Source organism: Microtus pennsylvanicus, chromosome 8, assembly GCF_037038515.1.
Source record: "Microtus pennsylvanicus isolate mMicPen1 chromosome 8, mMicPen1.hap1, whole genome shotgun sequence".
NCBI lineage: Eukaryota > Metazoa > Chordata > Mammalia > Rodentia > Cricetidae > Microtus > Microtus pennsylvanicus.
In genome coordinates this window covers 62133740-62153361 of record NC_134586.1, presented here as the reverse complement: position 1 = coordinate 62153361, position 19622 = coordinate 62133740, and the positions used below count along the sequence as shown (strand labels likewise).

Sequence of the window (19622 nt, the reverse complement as noted above, 5' to 3'; positions counted from 1 at the left end):
GAGCGCTAGCTGCAGGTCTTGAAGGAGAGAGGTCTGTAGCTGAGCTCTGAGGTGGAAGAGGGGACACCACCAGTTCTCTTGGCCTGGGCTACCAGCACTGAGGTCTTGGCTTGAGTACTCTCAGGGGAAGTGAGAAGTGAGAAACTAAGTCATTCCCGGGCTCTGGGCAGGTCTGGGCAGGTCGTGAGAGGAGGAAGGGTCAAGGTCGAGAAGAGATTTGCAGTCCTGTCCTGAGCTTATGGTAAGCCACCATTAGAGAGAGGTGATGTCGGGAAGCCCACGTGTGGGTCTCTCCTGCTTTTAACCTGACATTTTCATACCCACGGGCTCGGCAGCTGGGAAACTGAGAAAGTGTAGATGACAAGGGAAGGGAAATGGCTGGTACAAGTACAGGAGTCTGTAGGCCAGTTGTCCGCGCTAGATTGCAGCTGGTGGACTGAGGTGTGCAGGACACTGTGCCCTGGAGACATCAGCTGTCCAGCAGGCCAGGTGGCTGTGCAGAGACAGTGACTCCACCTTTGTGTCACCCTTCCCTCCCGCAGCTCACCTCCCATTTGTCTTGCAGTCCCCATCCTGTGAAGCCCCTCAGTGCTGCCCCCGTGGAGGCCAGCCCCGACAGGAAACAGACCCGCACCAGCCTGAGCACAGCCCTGAGCAGCGGACTGGAGAAGCTCAAAACTGTCACATCTGGCAGCATCCAGTCTGTGGTTCCAGCATCTCAGCTTGGCCCAGCTGTGGACACCAAGAAACTGAAGGTAAGGCCTGGCAAGGGGTGAGGAGGCCCCCGCGAGAATAGGTGGTGTGAAGGGCAGAGCAGCTAGCTGTGTCTCAGCTCTGAAGTGGGGTAGGACACCTCTGATCTTAGAGAGGGGCTGCTGCAGAGCCTGGGCTTCTGCAGTGGGAAAACAGGTTTTGTGGGCTAGCTGGTGGAAGGTCTGGGCCTCCTCTTCTTTTCCATCTTGTCTGGCCGTAGGACTCTGCTGTACCGGACCAGTCGGCCAAGTACTATCACCTGACTCACGATGAGCTCATTGGCCTGCTTCTGCAGCGTGAGCGTGAGCTGAGCCAGAGAGACGAGCATGTGCAGGAGCTGGAGAGCTACATTGACCGGCTGCTGGTGAGGATCATGGAGACCTCGCCCACATTGCTGCAGATCTCCCCTGCGCCCCCCAAGTAACCCTTCAGTCCATCCCTGGAGGGTTGGTGAGGACCTGTGTAATGCCCTCCACTGACCTGTCTCACCTGAGTAGGGCACAGCCTGCCCTCATGATCACTCTCTGCTCCCTTCCCCATCCTGCCTCTGCTGGGGTTGATGGACGGGGCCCTTTTGAACTTCCACGAGAGCCCTGGGTCTTTCCTACCTGCCCATTTCACACTTGTAGCTTTGGGTACCCCCTCAAAGAATTGGAACAAGGACGTCAGATGTCAAGATGGCGCAGAAGTGAGCTGTGGGTTCTGGGGTGAGCTGTGGTATCTAGGGCAACATTGTTGCCAGCACAGATTTAACCACCCATGAGGTTGGTCAGTTGTTTCTTCTTGGCCCTTCATTTCCATTTCCCTCCAGCACCTGGAGGGCCTCTAGTATTTTACTGGGACTAGGATGGGGACCAAGCTGCTTGCTTGTCTGTGCACTGTTGACAACCGGGGCACCTACACCTCAACCTTGTGCCTGTACCCTAAGAGTAGGGAGCCTGTGTATTTTAGTCTTGTCTTTCTTTCTGTCTGGGGCTGTGTGTGTGGAGCATGTATACAGTGTGGTGGCGGTGGTGGCGGTATTATGTGTCTTTGTTTTCTTCAGCTGCTCCCTGCCCCTCTTCAGACCCTCCCACTCCATGTCCCAGTGGTGATGGGTGGTGGCCTGGGTGCAGGGAGACTGACTCCTCACTCTTGAGGTTCTCCCTACCTCCCTAACATGAGACCCAGGTTGGCGCTTTGGACTGCTCATGTTTTGGGGATCAGGCCTCCATGTCTGTTGTTACCATTTGTCCAGATGCCAAAACTGTGCTGCTGTGGGGTCAGAACTTTTGGAAACCAATTAAAATGTGCCTTTTGTGGGTGAGGACAAGAGCCTCTGGGTGTAGACCTCTCTCTGGCCATGGTGTCCCCGCCCTCCCACTGAGCACATGAAAATGACTGTTAGGGTCCTGAAAGGGGAATATGGATCAGATTTCTTGCTTCCCTGAGAAGTACCTCAGCTAAGACTCTGGCAAACCTGCTGCCACCCCTAAGTCTTCCTCCTACCTCCTGCTCCTCCCCTGCCCTCCATTCGGAGCATGGTGGGATAAAAATCGAGCATGCAGTAAGCCTGGGGATACCCTGCAACTTACAGTATCTGACCTTGGGTCCCAAATGTGCTGACCCTGTGGGCTTGTCTGGAAGTGGGAGACTTCCTTCTGCCTCAGGAGACACCTGTGCTTAGGAAACGCCTTGTGGCTCTCCAGCTGTTCTGTAAGCTGCTGTGCAGCCTCCCTCTTGCTCACCAACCCCTTCCATCTTTCCTGGCTTGGCTAAGTGCATTTTGAAGCCAAGTATCTACCCTGTGGTTCAGCTTCTAGTTCGCTTGTGAATACAGCAGGTCTCTTCATGGCATCTGCAGGGGTCCTTGGTGGCTTTGCATTAGCAAAAAGTATGTGTGAAAGAGGTGGGATGCTGAAAAAAGATGCTTTTGGCCCAGTGGAAAGGCAATGGTTCTCTCCATTTAAGGATCATGAGTTCACTCAGAACACCTCAGGAGGATCTGCTCTGGATGATGTCAATCTCTTGCCAGCCTCGAGCAAATGAAACCCCACAATGGGGTCCCTCACAGTGTAGTTACCAACTCTAGGTCAACTCAGAACCAGTTCCAAGACTTTTGACCACTCTGTGTTGGGGGGCAGGGTGTCACTGGCATTGGAGAGTGCCTCTTGAGGAAGCAAGCCCCTCTGCTAGGTATTTCTCTGGGCTTTCTGTGGTTCCAGCCCTGTCCCTCATCTTTCACCCACCCCTGCTGTTTGGCCTCCCTATGTGGCCAGGGCAGGGGGTGTCTTAGCACAGATGTTCTGAACTGAAGCCAGGGTTTTGCTCGTGTCTGCTCCACACCACACATTGCAGAGTGCAGCTGGCAGACAGTGAGCAGGCACAGTTCTGCTCGGCCGTTTGTCTTCCTAGTTGAAACTCCTGTCTATAAAGAGCTTGTTCTTCATGTTTTGAGCACTTTATGAAGAATAAAGAATCCGTGTACCACAGCTGGCCTGGTGTGTTCTTGTTTTGAAATGAGTTGGTGAATGAGACTGCCTATGGGAGAAGGCAGTGTGGTTCCTGGGTGATAATGCCACTGTCCCAAAATCATTGGCAATGCTGCCTATGGTGCCTGTGTTAACTGGGCACTGATCACTGGCATACATTTAGTGAGTGCTGTGGAAAAATAAAGAGGGCAAGGTTTGTGATTTTTGTTCTGAAGTCACCAAGTTTAGTGAGGGAAGGTAAGATACAAACCAAAAACAAAAACTGTTCTTTAGTTAGCCTTCTCTCCTCAACTTTAGGATCATTTGTGAGTTCTGTTCCTTGTGGCTCAGCCATTAGTGAGTGGATGAGCATGTGGGCCACCTATTGCTCATGCAGTATCTGGAAGGACAAGGGGGCAACCCCAAGTTAACTCTGAAGCCCATCAAGAGATGGAGGCTTCCCTAGAATCAAGTAGTTATGTCCTGAGTGAGCCCTCATCCCCCACCATCAGCGCTCTTGTTCCCGCCATCCTGCAGGAGTGTATGTTTATTACGCGGTGTGCTTTGTACTCCCAGGGAATCCCTGTTGCTGGTATTTGATAATTAGGCTTGGGAAGGAACTTCCTGAGTCAAAAAAAAAAAAGTGGGGTCTCTCAGGATGCTTAACTCATCCAATACTATTTGAATTCTTAGTGTGACCCCTCCTATACCTGCATTGAAGATTTATCCAACTGAAATCACTCCACACACACCATACAGGGGAGAGATAATTAAGCCCACAGTTGGTCTGCTAGACTTGGAAGGCAGAGGAAGGAGGATCACGAACGAGTTTGAGGCCAGCCTGTGCTACATAGTTTAGTATGTAGCTAGGCAAAAGAGAGTACCATATACAGAACCCTGAAGCAGACTTTGTAGAAGTAGGGCGATGGAATCTTAACGCCATCAAACCATGGTAAAAGTATGAGTAGCATGTTCAATGGTCATAGCAACTTGGGCAGTTGTTTAAGAGAGAGGCAGAGTGACAGAATGTCTCAAGGCAGGGTTATGATAGAAGAAACTGCAGAAAAATCCCGCAGTGCGACTCCTTGCTGAAGGCCTTCTGAATTAACCCCACTCTGCCTGGATCCTTGCCTACCTAGTCCCGGGTCGGGCCCGCGTTTGTAGGCGGTTCCTGATCTTAAGACTCAGGACCACGGGTACACTCGCACCTTCACACATTCCCAGGAATCCCAATGTCTGCTGCTTTGGAGGCGGGAACCGAAACCAGGTCTGCGTGGGTGCAGCTCTCTGCAGTCTGGGGTTGTCAGGCTCGGAGCTGGGGAAAACTACACTTCCCACAAGGCCCTGCGCGCCCTGCTTGCTGCGGTTGCTCACGGCCAATCGGGAGAGGCAACTGTGGCGGGGGCCGAGGAGGGACATTTTAAAAGGGCTGGAGATTGCGGGCGTCAGTGGCCATGGCGGATACAGCGACCACAGCCTCAGCGGCGGCGGCCAGTCCCGCAAACGCCTCTACTGATGCTCCCCCTTTCCAGCTGGGCAAGCCCCGCTTCCAGCAGGTGAGGCCCGGGCTGCGGTTCGTGGGTGGGAAGGAGGCATAGGGGAGGCGGTCGAGCCAAGTCTCCCGCAAAGTCACTTCAGCCCGAGGGGTCTCCAACCCGCGGCCACCAGCGTCTACAGCTAGTGCGGGGAACCTCGGCTGTAGCCGCTCTTTTCCCATTGGTCAACTGGATGGGCGAGGTCTCCCACCATGGCTTCCTATTGGCGAGTGGCGCAGTCACTCCGCGGATGCCCGCGCCCTGCCACCGCCCCCGTCCGCGTCGCGCGGTGATTGGCCACGCGGGTCGCGGGTCCCGGGTCCGAGCGGCTCTGAAGGGTCGCTCTGGCAAGTGCGCCTTAGGCGCAAAGTTCCCGTCCTGCGCTGCATTGGTATGTGGTGTAGCTGGGACGCATCTCAACTTCTCCCCGAGTGGAACTGGCCTTTCTTGTGAGCTACGGGATAGTCGCGGGGCAAAACTCACTGGTCACGCCCCACGGTCACGCTCCGGTTCCTCGACCTCCAGCTGCGTGCTACGTGCACCCCAGGATGGGACCACATGCATGGGTGCAGCGACCCGATCTCTATCCCCGGGCCGGGGCTTCAGTGACGAGACCTGCCGGCCTGCTAGCGGTCTCTGCGGGGATGCGGCTGGGACGCGGGAGAGAGCTGGGTGCGGGGAAACGCTGTGTCATCCTCCGGAGCCGCCGCGCTCCTCCCGAGGGTCCCAAGCGCGCCCTAGTCTCGCACTCGATGCTCCCTGGCGCTGCGCAGCGCTGCCCCCATCCACACCCTCTTCGGGGTGCACCGTGACTGGTTAGCCTAGCCCCCGGACACAAACCCAAGAACCCGGCCAGGCATCACTAACTCGGCTATGAAACTGGAGATCTAGGTCTGTGAGCCAGGGGCCTGGGGGCGCGTTCCAACGCCGCAGACCCTCTGCCCCCAGAGCTGAAGTGAGCCTGGGTTTGCCAGGATTGGGGGTAGCAGATGCGCTAGAGAGAACTTTGATGGAAGAAAGGAAATGCCACAAAGGTGGAATGCAGTGGCTTTTTTAGAGTGGGGCGGGCGTGGAGGTGAGATTGGGTCCAAATTCAGCCCCCAGCTTCACCGAGATGAGCTTTCCGAGAATATGTCCCTAGAGTTTTTAAATGGGACTTGATTTCTTTTAAAAAATAGTCTCAGCATGTAGGAATCTGAAGAGGCTTAATGTCCCCGCTAGTGTAAAATGCCACCTATAGCGACGCGGTTAGGGGTGCCTGTGCCTGGCCTTAAGTGACTCTCCATTGGTCTCCACCCCCCACTGGGAAACATTTCTGTCTTTGGAACCACCACCCTGTGGTCCTATCAGACCGCCAAACTCCCCCCTGCACCCCCAGTAGGATCCTCGCAGCTTACTTTTCGGTAGTATTTCCTGTGACCCTTCAACTTTGAGAAAAGGGCTTTAGGCAGTTAGGCTTTAATGACATGCCCTGAGTAAGTGTTTCTTTCCCTGGTGTTTGGTATTTGGGTGGCACTTGGGACATCTGTTTACCCAACAGACATTTACTGGGTCACCTTTTATTGGCTCTCTGCTGGTCTATTTGCTGTGATCGTTGGTGGAGTGTGTTTGAGGAGGTTTAGTTCCTGCAGCTGTTCATGTCCCGTTACCTCTGCTGAGTCTCCCACTGCTGGCCACATCGTAGCCTGATAAGAAAGGGTGCTCGGTAGATCTGATTCACCCATGCTGAGAACTTCTCTTTCCTCCACACCTGCCCCGGCCTCTGCAAACCGCTCGGCCTACACCCATGTGCTAGGGTCATAAACCTAGATTTTTCTCCGTATTTCATAGTCCTCTCAGTCCAGTCAGAGCTGTGATCGCTTCTCCCCAACAAGTCTCATAGCTGCCCTATCCAAGGCTAAGCCAGACCCCGCCATGTATTTCTTGAGCCTCCGACAGGGCTTCCAGTCCTGCTCTGGCCCTCTTCCAGCCTTTCCCTTTTCTCTAAGGCAGAGTCCCAGCAATGCGGTCTGATCAGGTGATTCCCACACACGAAGCATCCTTAAACACCTGCAGTGTTTTTCTCTATTTTTGAGGTACAGACTTTGTATCTGAAGGGACCTCAAGTTCTGCAATGCCCACTCCTTGACGTATGACTCCTCACTTGCACCCTTCTTTCCACCATACTGGTTGGTTTTCAGCCCTCAGACCTCTCCTGTTCCCTCCCATCCCTGGGCATCCGCTGAAACATCTCTCAACTCTTTCCTGCTCCTCCTCATCTTTACAGTATCTACAAAGAATCGTTTCCTTGAAGGATCCATGGGATCAGGGACTGTCTACCTTGTCATGTAGTCCCTCCTCCACTGTTAGGTTACCACATTGGCACAGTGTCTGGTGGCAGAAGGGTGTCACAGAGCTTTATGGATTAGTGAGACTCTGCGGTGGGGTTTGTGGAATTGAATGGAATTGACTTACAAGTCTGATTGGGGCGACTGGTCAAATTTTATTTAAACTGTCCCTTGGAAATCTTATAAAATGGCAACACTGTTCCACTCTTCAAGAGGTAATTCTAAAGGCATGGTAGTTTGTTACATACATTCTGAGTGAGCAGGGTCCTTCAGGGGCTGGTCTCTAAACTCTGTATCTGGGGATGACCTTGAATATCTCTACTTTCTTGTCTGGGCTCAGCCATCTTTGTCTGGGTCCTGGGTCCTGTTCTCAGTCTTTGGCACACAGTAGGTATCTACTACTGTAGTAGCCTGCACTGGCCTGACAGATGTCCATAAACCATGGTCCGTTCCCAGAGCCCACTCAAGGAGCACTCGGATCCCCACCTAGTCTCTCTCAGCTCCTCATCCCTCACAGAGTCTCTGTAGCTCACAAGACTTAAACTTACCACCCAATCAAGGATGACCCCGAACTTCTGATCCTCTTGCCTCCACCTCTGATTAATGCAGGGGTTGCAGGCATTCAACACCACACCTTGTTTCATGGGGTGCTAGGGGCCAAGCCCAAGGCCTTGTGCATGCTAGGCAAACTTGCTACCAACCGAGCTACAGCTCTAGTCTGAGTGCTTTTTGTAGGACTGGGGACTGAGGTCTTCCTCCCTTCTCTCCCTGCTCAGGGTTCTCTCTATGAAGGTAGTGGGAGGGGCAGCAATGAGCAGGATCAGAGCAGAGAAAGGGGAATGGATGGGTTTTGTCCATGGCTGCTTTTCTCTCCGTAAGATGATGATGGTGGCCAAACACCCCCTTCCCACTCTGCATATTGGCTTATGAAAATTTTACAGCTCTTTGTGACAGGTACAAGGTCCTCTAATTCCAGGCGAGAGTTGCAGTTCACAGATTTGGTGACTTCTCAGACAGCTGAGCTCCAGAGTCCAGGCGTATTTACTGTCAGCTATTTTTTTAAGGTGTGGGGGTGTGTGAATTAATGTTTTATGACCTTTTAAAGCAAACACAAAGGAGATCCAATGAGGAGGTCAGCACTTTGCATGGCTGCAGTCCTGGGGGCAGGCTGAAGGTACTTGTACCAGGGAGATCTGCTTATGTCAGTGTTCCTTATTCTGGAGGGTTTCAACCACAGAACCAGAGCCTTTCATCTTCTAACCCTTGGCTGCCCATCATTCAGCGTCAGCTTTGCCAGGTTAAGGCCAAGCTATTTCTCCTGTGTTCTTACCCGCTCACAGGCAATGAATTGCTTTGATGCAAACCTAAACATCCTGCTGTTTCAGTTACGGTCAGGGGGCAGATCTAAAAATAAAGATTTCTGTATGTTTGTGTGTGCATGTGTGTGTTACATTTGTGTTCCCCCATGTGTGGAGACCAGAGGAGAACTTCAGCTGTAGTTCCCCAGGTATCACACCCAGTTTGGTTTGTTTTACAAACTTAAAAAAGAAAGAAAGAAATGCTTTTAGGTTAACAGAAGTTTGAACAAGGAATTCCCAAACTACTCTTACACAAGGTTCTTTATTATTTCTCGGAGGCGAGGTACATTTGTCAAAAGTAAAAAAATCAAAATTGGTGTCTGGAGAGATGGTATAGCAGTTAGGGATGCTTGCTGGTCTTGCAGAGGACCCACGTCCAGTTCCTAGCATGCATTTTAGGTAGGTGGCTTACATAGCCTGTAACTTCAGCTCCAGGGGATCTGACACCCTATTCTGGTGCCTATGGGCATCCACACATGTGTGGCACACAAAGAATTAAATAAATATGTGGGTGAGGTGGTACTTGTCTTTAATCCCATCACTCGAGAGGCAGGTAGAGCTCTTTGAGTTTGTGGTCAGTCTGTCTATGTAATGAGTTCCAGATCATCCAAGACGAGGTGTCTCACGAAAATGGGTGGGGGCTGTGGAGAACCAAGGTTTGATTCCCAGCATTCCCCTGGTGGCTGATAACTATCTCCAGGTAATTTGGTGCCTTTTTCTGACCTCTGCCAGCACCAGACACACATGTGAACATACACAATATCCAGGCAAAATATTCATACACATAAAGTAAAAGTAAAGCCAAGCATAGTGGTGCGTGCCTTTGATCCTAACACTGGAGGCAGAGGCAGGCAGATCTCTGTGAGTTTGAGGCCAGTCTGGGCTACAAAGTGAGTTCCAGGACAATCAGGGCTGTTACACAGAGAAACCTTGTCTTGAAACTGCTTCCTGCCAAAAGTAAAAATTAAAAAAGAAACAAATTCAAAACCAAAAATCTATTTAATGTGTGAATAATAAAAAAATAAATAAAAATCAGCACACTCCAGACTGAATTGTACTATTTATTATTTATTTATTTAGAACAGGGTTTTGCTGTGTAGCTTTGGAGCCTGTCTTAGCACTCACTCTGTAGACCAGGCTGGTCTTGAACTCACAGAGATCCACCTGCCTCTGCCTCCTGAGTGCTGAGATTAAAGGAGTGTGCCACCACTGCCTGGTCGTACTTTTTATTTTTTATGTTAATGTCTCTTTTCATTTCTAGGGTTCCAGAGTGCTTTTGGGTTGCGTATCTTTTTAGTATCCTTTGGTCTGAGTTTCTCAGACTTTTCTTCTGTTTTTACCTTGACTGTGTTGGGAAGAACTGGGATATTTTGTAGAATATCTTTAGTTTGGGTATACCTAGTGCATTCCACACGGATAGAGAGATAGAGCCTCAGGCTTTGAAGGAAACGTGTTCCAGGAGCTTCACATTGCAGCTTGTTATAGGGATTTGAAAACTGGGGGCTGGAAAGGTGGCTCAGCAGTTTAGAGTGCATACAAATGGCCCTTCCAGAGGACCCGAGTTCAGGTCGTTCAGGTCGCTCAGTGGTTACCACCACCCTCATCAGGGGCCGGCCTGTAGTTGCAGCTCCGCAGGATCTAATGCCCACCCTCTTCTGGTTTCCAGAGCAACACCACACACACAAATTTAAAAAATTAAATCTTTAAAAAATTAATAAAAATTAGTGTTAACATCAGCCTCCCCCTACTCTTTATTTTTTATTTTTTTATTTTTTTGAGACAGGATTTCTGTGTAGTTCTGGTTGTCCTGGAATTCACTCTGTAGACCAAACTGGTCTCAGAGATCTGCTTGCCTCTGCCTCCTGAGTGCTGGGATTACACTGTCACTACCACCCAGCTTTTTTGGACAAGGTTTTATGTAGCACAGGCTGGCTTTGCTTATGACTGAGAATGACTTTGACTGAACTCCTGATCCTCCTGCCTTTATCTCCCAGGACTGAGGTTACAGGCATGTGCCATCAATACCACACTCATTATTATTATTATTATTATTATTATTATTATTATTATTATTATTATTATTATATTGAGACAGGGTTTCTCTGTGTAGATTTGGAGCCTGTCCTGGAACTCACTCTGTAGAGCAGGCTGGCCTCAAACTCATAGGGATCCACTTGCCTCTGCCTCCTGAGTGCTGGGATTAAAGGCATACACCTTCACTGCCTGACCTATTCTTTTTTTTCAAAAAATGTTTTAATATTTTATTTATGTTTGTGTGTTTATATTCACACAAGTGTACAGATGTCCTTTGGAACTGGAGTTACAGACAGTTCATTGCAAGCTGCCTGACATGGGTTCTGGGGACAGAACTCAGATCCTTTGGAAGATCGGCAAAAGCTTCTAACTATAAACTATCTCTCCAGTCTCTCATTATTTTTATTTTCTTTTCTATTTTAAAAGACTTCTTTATTTTATTTTCTGTATATGAGTGTTTGCTTCCATGTTGTCTGTGCACCGTATGCATGCCTGGTGCCACTGGAGTCAGAAGAGGTTGTCAGATCACTGGAACTGGAGTTACCAATAGTTGTGAACCACCATGTGGGTACTGGGGTTTGAACCTGGGTCCTCTGCAAGAGCAACAGTGCTGGGACCACCGAGCTATCCCTCCAGCCCTCATTATTTCTTAGCGTCAAATGATGAGTTACCTCCTTTTTGAAATTGTTGGTTTGTTTTAATCACACTCCCTGTGCAAAACTCCACTGTTGCTTAAACGCCTTCCCTTTGAGAGATGGGAACAATGCCTCTCCCTGCTCCCAAGGCCCCAAAGACAAATCGAGGTGTGATTCCCCTGGAGTTCACTCTGGGGAGCAGTAGAGGCAGGGGGCTGCAGAGACAGGGGGCAGCAGAGGCAGGAGCCGGAAAGCTGCCATACTGGAAGATCCTACCTAGCATGGATGAGTGCCTCCCCCATGGCTGTGTAGGTGGGGCACCCTCCCCTCATCGTTCCCCAGCTATGCCCTCTAACCTGAGACCATGCGCAGTTAGGACAGAGCTGCTTATGACTGGTTGGGAGGCGCAGTGACTGGATACGCAGGTGAGGGTTCCAAGACCTTCCCTGCCGTTCCTTCTATGAGCAGATCGCCACACTCAATACGCTCAGCTGTGATGGTCTCTTTCAGGGAGTCACGGTGATCTGACGAAGGTGGTGGCAGCTTGGCTGGGAGGATAGGCCTGTGCAATACCCACACCCCACAGTCTCACGTGATGTTTGCCTGTGGAGCCCAGCGTGGCCTGGGACTTGCACCTCTTTCCTTCCAACCTCGGAAGAGTGATTGCATCTATAGCATGCTATAGCATTCCTCTTCCTTCTGCTTATTGCTTGCTCCCTCGCCCCCCTCACATACGCTGAAGGAACTGGGGTGTTTGTCTTGTAGAATTCCCTCCATAAGGATGTGGCTGGTTGCGTCTCTGCTGCTGGTTGATCTGTTCCTTTGTCCCTTTTTTTTTCTGCCTTGTTTTTAAACGCTACCCCACATTCCTAGTGAAAAGAGGACAGCTCACCTCCCAGGAGCCTCTGAAACCTGCCTGTCTTTCTTCTCCCTCCTCTTCTATTTTCAATTTTTCTTTCTTCTTTTTTTAATAGTTTAATGCTGGGCATAGTGGCACATGTCTTTGATCTCAGCACTTGGAAGGCAGAGGCAGCCAGCCTGATCTAACTGGGGAGTTGCAGGACAGCCAGAGCTACATAGTGAGACCCTGTCTCTGAGGGGGAACATGTCTACATATACATTGGGGGACTGGAGAGATGCCTCAGTGGTTAAGAGTGTGGACTGCCCTTGAAGAGAACCCGAGTTCTATTCCCAGCACCCATGGCAGGCGACTTGAAACAGTCTATAGCTCTTGCTCCAGGGGATCTGATACCTCTGACCCCATTTGGCACCTACACTCATGTGCACATACCTGCACACAGACATATAGCTTATACATAATTAAAAATAAAACCTTGTGTGTGTATCTTAGTCGTAGTCACATCAGCCCCATTTCCCCTCCCCCACTCACCCTGGACCCCACCAGACATGTTCCTCTCCCACCTTCATATTCTCTTTTGGTTTATTTTAAAATAACTCCGAGTCTAGTTGGGGCATTTCTTTGGGGTCATCTGCCAGCAGCCACACCCTTAAAGGACATGGCTCTCCATCCCCCGCAGTTATCAGCTGCTTGTAGCTCCTTTTTAAGGGTGAGGCCTCATGAGTCCCTCCTCCACCCATGCTGGGATGTTGACTGGCGTGGTCTTGCGTGTTCACGAGTGTGACAGCCGTGTATCTTGAGGACGATATTTCACGCATTCCGCTCCGTCTGTGGAGCTCCTACATTCTTCTTCAGCCCCTTCGTATGTTCCCTCCTCCTTTCCTTCACCCCCCGCCCCATTCTTTCCTTCAGACTCAGATACTGATTTGGCAGGTTAGGGCCCAGAACAGGAAATAAGCACACAGGCCTCTTCCTGTTTGTCCTTCCACCTATGCGGAATTACAGTTGTTGGTTTGTTTACCCCCCCCCCCATGTCTGTCTTTTATTTTGTCTTTTTTTATGTGAATGGATGTTTTGCCTGCATGTATATCTTTGCGCCATGTATGTGCCTAGTACTGATGGAGGCTGGAGGAGGACATCAGATCCTTTGGGACTGGAGTTATAGATAGTTGTGATTTGCCGTGTTGGTGCTGGGAATCAAACCCAGGTCTTCTGAAAGAACAGCCGGTGCTCTTAACCACTGAACCATCTCTCCAGCCTGGTGCGTTCAGTTCTTTAATGCTCTTGCTCCTTCAGAATCTCACTTGCCTGTTCAGATGCCTGGGGGGGGGGAGGGGGTCAAGCATATGCTGAACCAGCAGGCCAGGCTGCCTGTGGGATTCGGAGAGACTTCGGGTGGCAGAGAACACCCATCACATCAAAGTTGAGAGGTTGATGCAGGCTGAATCGTGTGGCTGTGAGCCTGCTTCTCATTTAGTTTGCTTGGAATGAACTTCTAGAATCCTTTCATGAGCTGACTGTTGCCAAAGTAGCTTTTGGGGGTTGTGCTGAGGAGGGGACTCAACAATCCCCCAGAGCACTGGGTAAATATCATTTTTAAAAGATGTACCTTTTAATTATGAGTGTGCACATACTTGCACATGCCAGTATAAGTTCCCCAAAGGGCCAGAAAAGGGCATCCGATCCTCTGGATCTGGAGTTATTGGTAGTTTTGAGGCATTCAGTGTGGGTGCTGGGAACCAAACTCAGGTTTTCACTCAAACTTTGAGCCATCTCTCTAGCCCCTAGGTAGGTATCCAATAGATGCTGGTGTCTGAAGCCCACCCCAGAGAGGTGGAATCAGCCCTGGAGATCTGGCCTACCGGGGACGTCCCAGGTCGTCCCTGGTGCTGATGCAGTGCAGGTGCCTCTGCTGCTAATAGACTCGGTGAAGGGTCCTGCCAATGCCCACTAGCTTGACCCTGTGCAAGTCCTTCCTGAAGAAGGGTGGTTTAGAATCTGGGACCAGGGCGAGCAGGTCTCTCAGGCAATTTCTAGGCTGTACCTGGGAAAGGGGGTAGCTTGGGGCTGCAGGGGGCGGGCGCTACCCACAGTGAGCTGACTCATCTCGCTTGTGAAGAGAAAGGGAAGGAATTGGTTTTATTGACTCATTCTTCCAGTAAAGAAGAAAACTGCCCGGTGTGGTTGAGCAAAGATGGGGCTGGATGGGGGCGGTGGAGGAGGAGATGACTATACAGTTTTAAGTACTGAGAAAGTAAAATGAAGTCAGACTGGGAAAGTAAAAACCACGTTCCATTCAACAGACAGAGAGGGACAGACATAGCTAAAATGGGTTTTTTTTTTGTTGTTGTTTTGTTTTTTTCTGCAGGGAAACAATGTTTTTTGTTTGTTTGTTTGGGGTGTTTTGAGACAGGGTTTCTTTATGTGAAGCTCTGGCTGACCTGAAACTTTCCCTGTAGACCAGGCTGGCCTCAAACTCACAAAGATCTGCCTGCCTCTGCCTCCCATATACTGGGATTAAGTGCCTCTGCTACCCCTGGCTGGAAACAATGTTTTTTGACAAAACTCAGAAACACTATTTATAATAAGAACTGATACCAGCTACTAAGTACTGAAGCTGCTCAGGCCTGCTTCTCCGTTTTTCCTCTGTGTGTGTGTATGTGGTTGGCGTGTATGTGTATGTATGTTCTGCATGTTTCTGCGTGTATGTCTGTGTGCATACACACGTGTGAACCCGCAGTAGAGACCTGAGGTTGATGCCAAGAACCATTCTCTACCATTCTCCCATCTTACTCTGTGAGCTAGGGTTTCTCAGTCAAACCACCTTGCTTTGGGATCCCTCATCTTTGCTTTCCAAGGCTGGAGTTATATGTGGACCACCATGCTTACCTAGCATACATGCCTGAAGGCAAGTGTTCTCCTGCCGATCCATCTCCCAATCCCCAAGAAACTCCATTCCCTGAGATCATGATGACCGTAGCCGGAAGTTGGCTGTTTTAGTACTGTCAGCAAAAATCAAACGTGCAGAGCTGGACAGATGACTCAACAGTTAAGAGTGCTTGCCGCTCTTGTGGAGGACCCAACTTAACTTCCCAGCACCCACATGGCCCCTTACAACCGCCTGAACTCCAGTTCCAGGGTTTCTCTGTGGAGCTCTGGCTACAGAGAGTCCAATACCCTCTGGCCTCTTTATGCATCTGCACACATGTGGTGCCCATAAATTCATGCAAGCACACAGATATACGCATAAATGAACACACACACACACACACACATATATATATACTTAAAAAAGACCGAGGCATGCACGTTTTCCTTTTGTGTCTCTCCTGTGATAGGTAAGCATTCTACCACTGGACACAGGTCCTCAGCCCGGCCTATTCTGATTTTATTTATTTATTTTCTCACAGCACTAGGGGTCGAATCCTGAGCCTTAGCCATGCTCTACCACTTAGCTACATCCCTAGCTCCCACATATACTTCTGATTGGCAGATCCAAGCCACTCTGCTTCACAATCACCCCAAGCATCTAGTGTCACGGTGTTTCTGGTCTCAAGACTGAACACTGACCTTAACTTTGCAGTTTTCATGGAAACAACACCCTGTGATCTGCCTCAGTCTGGACTTAAGTCAGTTCTTGTCCTGGTAACCTGGCTTTGTTTCTATCTTCACACACCGTTAGCAGGCCTTCTGTGCTGAATGTTCCTGTCTTTTTTTGGCAGACTCCCTACCGTTCCCTTGCTGTATAGTCCCGTTGTTGCGATGAGTCAGGAAGACTGCTAGACTCAAGGGCAGGCCTCTGGGGGACCAGGCTGTGTGCTTCGCATCCCAACTCATGGTGCCTTTTATGAGCCTCTATTTCTAAGTGCTTATTGAAAAGATCTAAAAAGGCCTTTACATATCTCAAATGTAATTGATCATTAAAGGATTTTTATCTTCTCAGTGACGGTAACATGCTTCTTGCTCTCATTACCCTGGTCAATGGCCTTAGACTGTAGCTGGAACACTAGGCATCCCATGGGTTCCTCCTTCTCCGGTGGCCAGCGAGCTTGACTCTCTTCTAGCTGCTGGCACAGCATGGAGCACACAGGAGGTGTTCAACGGTGGATAAATATCTGGGCATGGTGTGGGACTCCCCTCTGTATGCTATGATTATATTTTGTTGCCATGGGTTATTAAAGGCCAATGGCTTAGAGTAAAGCCAGGCAGGAAATCCTAACAGAGGTACAGAGAGAAAGTAGGCAGAAGCAGAGCGATGTCGTATAGCTGCTGAAGGAGAAAGCCATCAGATGCCAGCCAGAACCTTACCAGTAGGGCACAGCCTCATGGCGATACAAAGATGTATAGAAATGGGGTTAATTTAAGATGTAAGAGTTAGTTAATAAGAAGCCTGAGCTAAAGGCCAAAGAGTGTTGAAATTAATATAGTTTCTGTGTGATTATTTGGGTCTGAGCAGTCGGGAAATGAATGAGCAGTCTGCTTCGACATGGGTATTGATTTTTGACCACAGTCTTTCCCGTGGGCTCAGTGACCTTTGCCACCTCTGGACCATAGCCCATAGCTCCTTGCACATGTCTCCTGCTTCACCCCAGTCGGGAAGAAACCAGAAGAGATCTGGGTGTTTCCGGTGTGCTCTGTGATGTCTTCTTTGAGCTCTGGTCAGGGTGTTTGTTGTTGGTTGTTGTCTGCAGTCAGTTCTTGATGGCTCTCAGCAACTGTAAGCCTGCACCGTGTACTTTTCCCAGGCCTGGCTCAGCAGCCATCTGCAGAGGTCTGCAGAGCAAATACTTCATTTGGGACCTTCCCCCCATTCCCTACACACACAGTGGCTGTGGTAGGGAGGGCGACCTTTGGAGGTTGAGACAGGATCAAGACAGACCTCAGGGTGACTCAGCAGGTAGAAGTGTCATCTGGGGTGTCCTCCAGAAGTCACATCACTCGGGCCATGCCCTTCTCACCGGCACCCGCCCTCATCCGCATCTCCCTCAGCCTGATACTCTTTCTAATCCTGCCTTCATGTGGAAGCTGCGCTCTGCCACCATCCCTTCAGGAACCAGTCACATTGGCTGTATGTCGGGTCTGTCTGGGAAGCCAGCTGCCATCACGGGTGCCATCACTGGTAGGAGAGATGGCGAGGTGCTTAAGAGCATGTGCTGTTCTCGTCAAGGACCAGAGTTGTTCTGTTCTTAGCACTACATTGTGGCACTAGGCATGCACGTGGTACACATGTGCACAGGCAAAGCACTTGTACACATAAAATAAAATAAATAATTTTTAAAAAAGAAAAATGCATTATTTAGCTTACCAGCTTGTACTTTATATCCATTAAAACAGAATATTACCTTTTTCTTTTTTTTGAGGCAGGGTCAAACTATGTAGCCCTGACAGGCCTAAAACTTCTTGTGTAGACCAGGCTAACCTCAAGCCACTCCCAGTGCTGGGATTAGAGGTGACACCAGCTCGTCTGTAGTCTATTTCAGTGACCTTCTAGTTCTAGCAAGGGGCGCTTGAGCCACCCTTGTCTAGAGGTGACCAGAGAATCTAGAAACACAGCAGAGCGGATGCCACTGTCAAGGGCGTCTTTAATCTGGAAGGGAACAAAGCAGTAGCACCTGCTTGTTGGGTCGTGTGGTTGCCCTATGCAGTTAGGTATTTTCTTTTTATCCCAGCTGCCTGAGGATAGGTCACATTCATTCCCCGCTTCGTGCTAGAACTCTGGTCACTGTGCTCAGGACACTTGACTTGAATACAGCATTTTTTTTATTATTACAGTATTTTTTTATGTATATGGGTGCTTTTGTGCATGTATGTCTGCACTGTTGGATTCCCTGGAACTGGGGTTATGGATAGTTGTGAGCCACCGTGTGGGTTCTGGGAACTGCATCCAAGTCCTCTGCAAGGGCAACAAGTGACCTCTGAGCCATCTTTCCAGCCACATTACCACTTTCTAGAACCACAAAATATATTAGTTTCATCTTATCCCTTCTCTGTCCCAGCCCTGAAATAAGCCACTTCCTGGGGGAAACCTTGTTTTTTTAGAGGCTGGATGTCATTGGGCCTTTTGTTCATCTTTTTGTATCTCTGTGTCTTGGTAGAGTACTTGCTTAGCATGTCTGATGCCCTGGATTTGATCCCAGTGCCACAAAAAAGAATCCATCCTTCTCTGTCTCCTTCCTTATTAAGTTGGGCCCTCACTGCTGAATGCATTTTATGAAATCAAAATCATTTTTTATATCGTAACTGTCGCTTGAACACACGAGTTGACATGGTGTTTACACTTACAAACCGTCGTCAGTCCATTCATGGACAGTGCAGTGGGGGCTCCCCTTGTATTCTTAGGGATGAAATTTTGCCAGGACGGTATGAATGAACATCGTGTGTGTGTGTGTGTCTCAAGTGGAGACTAGTTTCAGCCCCTCGGGCTGTGGGAGGTTAGGAAAGAGCATCTCTGACTTAAGATGGTGCTGAGGCTTAGTCTGGTCTCTGTTCTGTCCATCTGTCTGGGATGGAAGTCGCTGTGGAGGAGCTGCCCCGCGCAGGCATGGCGGGTGGGCAAGAAATGGAAGTAGAGACTAGGCTTGGAATGAGACCCTTGACATCCCTCAGGGACCTTGCAGGGTCTTTCCTGGGAAGAGCAAGGGCTGAAGTCACTGCAGTGCCCTGGGAAGCCCTGAGGGGGTGAGTGGGGCAGTCCTGTTTCCTTCTCAGTGCAGAGAGTGGTACTTGGAGAGCCGTGCTCTGCAGAGGACTTTGGGGCCAAGCCCAGAGCGCAGTGAGGCATGAAGCCCCCAGCGCTTGCATCTTGCCCCTTCATCCTTGAGCCAACACCTTCTCTTTTCCCTCTGAGCCCGGTCTTGCCCTATTGGCTCTGTCCTCAGGCAGAAGGCCCAGCAGCCCTGTTGCTTGGTTCCCTTTCACTGTGTTTGAATGCCTGTGGCCTGCTTACAACAAAGCCCTCCTTTTCCAGGGCCCCTGCTCCTGGGCAAGGCTGCTCTCCTGTTCCGCACTTGACTGTGGCAACAGGGCAAAGAGCTGAAGGTGGGTCTGGGCTGTGAGCTGGGACTGCCATACTTGGGCTCTGCCTGTGGGAGCTGCTCTCTGGAGGCAGAGCAGAACCTTGGAGAGGGCCTGGTGAGGTCAGGCAAGCTCTCTCTGGAGTTCCTGAATGAGGAAGGTGCCCGTGTACCTAGGGGCGCTTGAGTGTTACAGAAGTTACAGAAGTGCCCAGACTAGATCTTGGAACAGTGGGAGGGAGGGGAAACATGGGGGACACTTGGAGGAAAGGTTGGAGAAGTCATGATATATATATATTAAAAGATATATATATTAAAAGATATGTGTCTGTGTGTATCTGTGCCCATGAATGCAGCTACCCACAGAGGCTGGAAGAGGACATTGGATCCCCTCGGTCTTAAGTTATAGGCAGTTGTGAGCTACCTGATGTGGGTGCTGGAACTAAATTCAGGTGCTCTGAAGAGCAGCAAGTGCTCTTAATGCTCTTAATGGCTGAGTCATCTCTTTAGCCCCAGTCATGATCTCTCTGTCTCTCTCTCTGTCTCTCTCTCTCTGTCTCTCTCTCTGTCTCTCTCTCTGTCTCTCTCTCTGTCTCTCTCTCTGTCTCTCTCTCTGTCTCTTTCTCTCTCTCTCTCTCTCTCTCTCTCTTTCTGTAGA

General features: G+C 50.0%; 2 protein-coding genes across 6 annotated transcripts in view; both read left to right on the top strand.

The window, feature by feature from the left end:
• Positions 1-3224, top strand: part of Rab11fip5 (RAB11 family interacting protein 5) — a 38144-nt gene extending 34920 nt beyond the window's left edge. For all 4 annotated transcript variants that reach the window (XM_075983691.1, XM_075983690.1, XM_075983689.1 and 1 more), the window contains 2 exons: positions 566-755; positions 974-3224. In XM_075983691.1, the coding sequence (XP_075839806.1) occupies positions 566-755; positions 974-1177 (394 nt within the window). In that variant the 3' untranslated portion in view covers positions 1178-3224. The remainder of the gene's footprint in view (positions 1-565; positions 756-973) is intronic.
• Positions 3225-4369: 1145 nt separating this feature from the next.
• The window catches only part of Sfxn5 (sideroflexin 5), a 118903-nt gene continuing 103650 nt past the window's right edge, over positions 4370-19622 (top strand). Inside the window, exon 1 of one of the 2 annotated variants that reach the window (XM_075983686.1) lies at positions 4370-4759. In XM_075983686.1, the coding sequence (XP_075839801.1) occupies positions 4658-4759 (102 nt within the window). In that variant the 5' untranslated portion in view covers positions 4370-4657. The remainder of the gene's footprint in view (positions 4760-19622) is intronic. The other variant, XM_075983687.1, reaches the window with a different exon arrangement.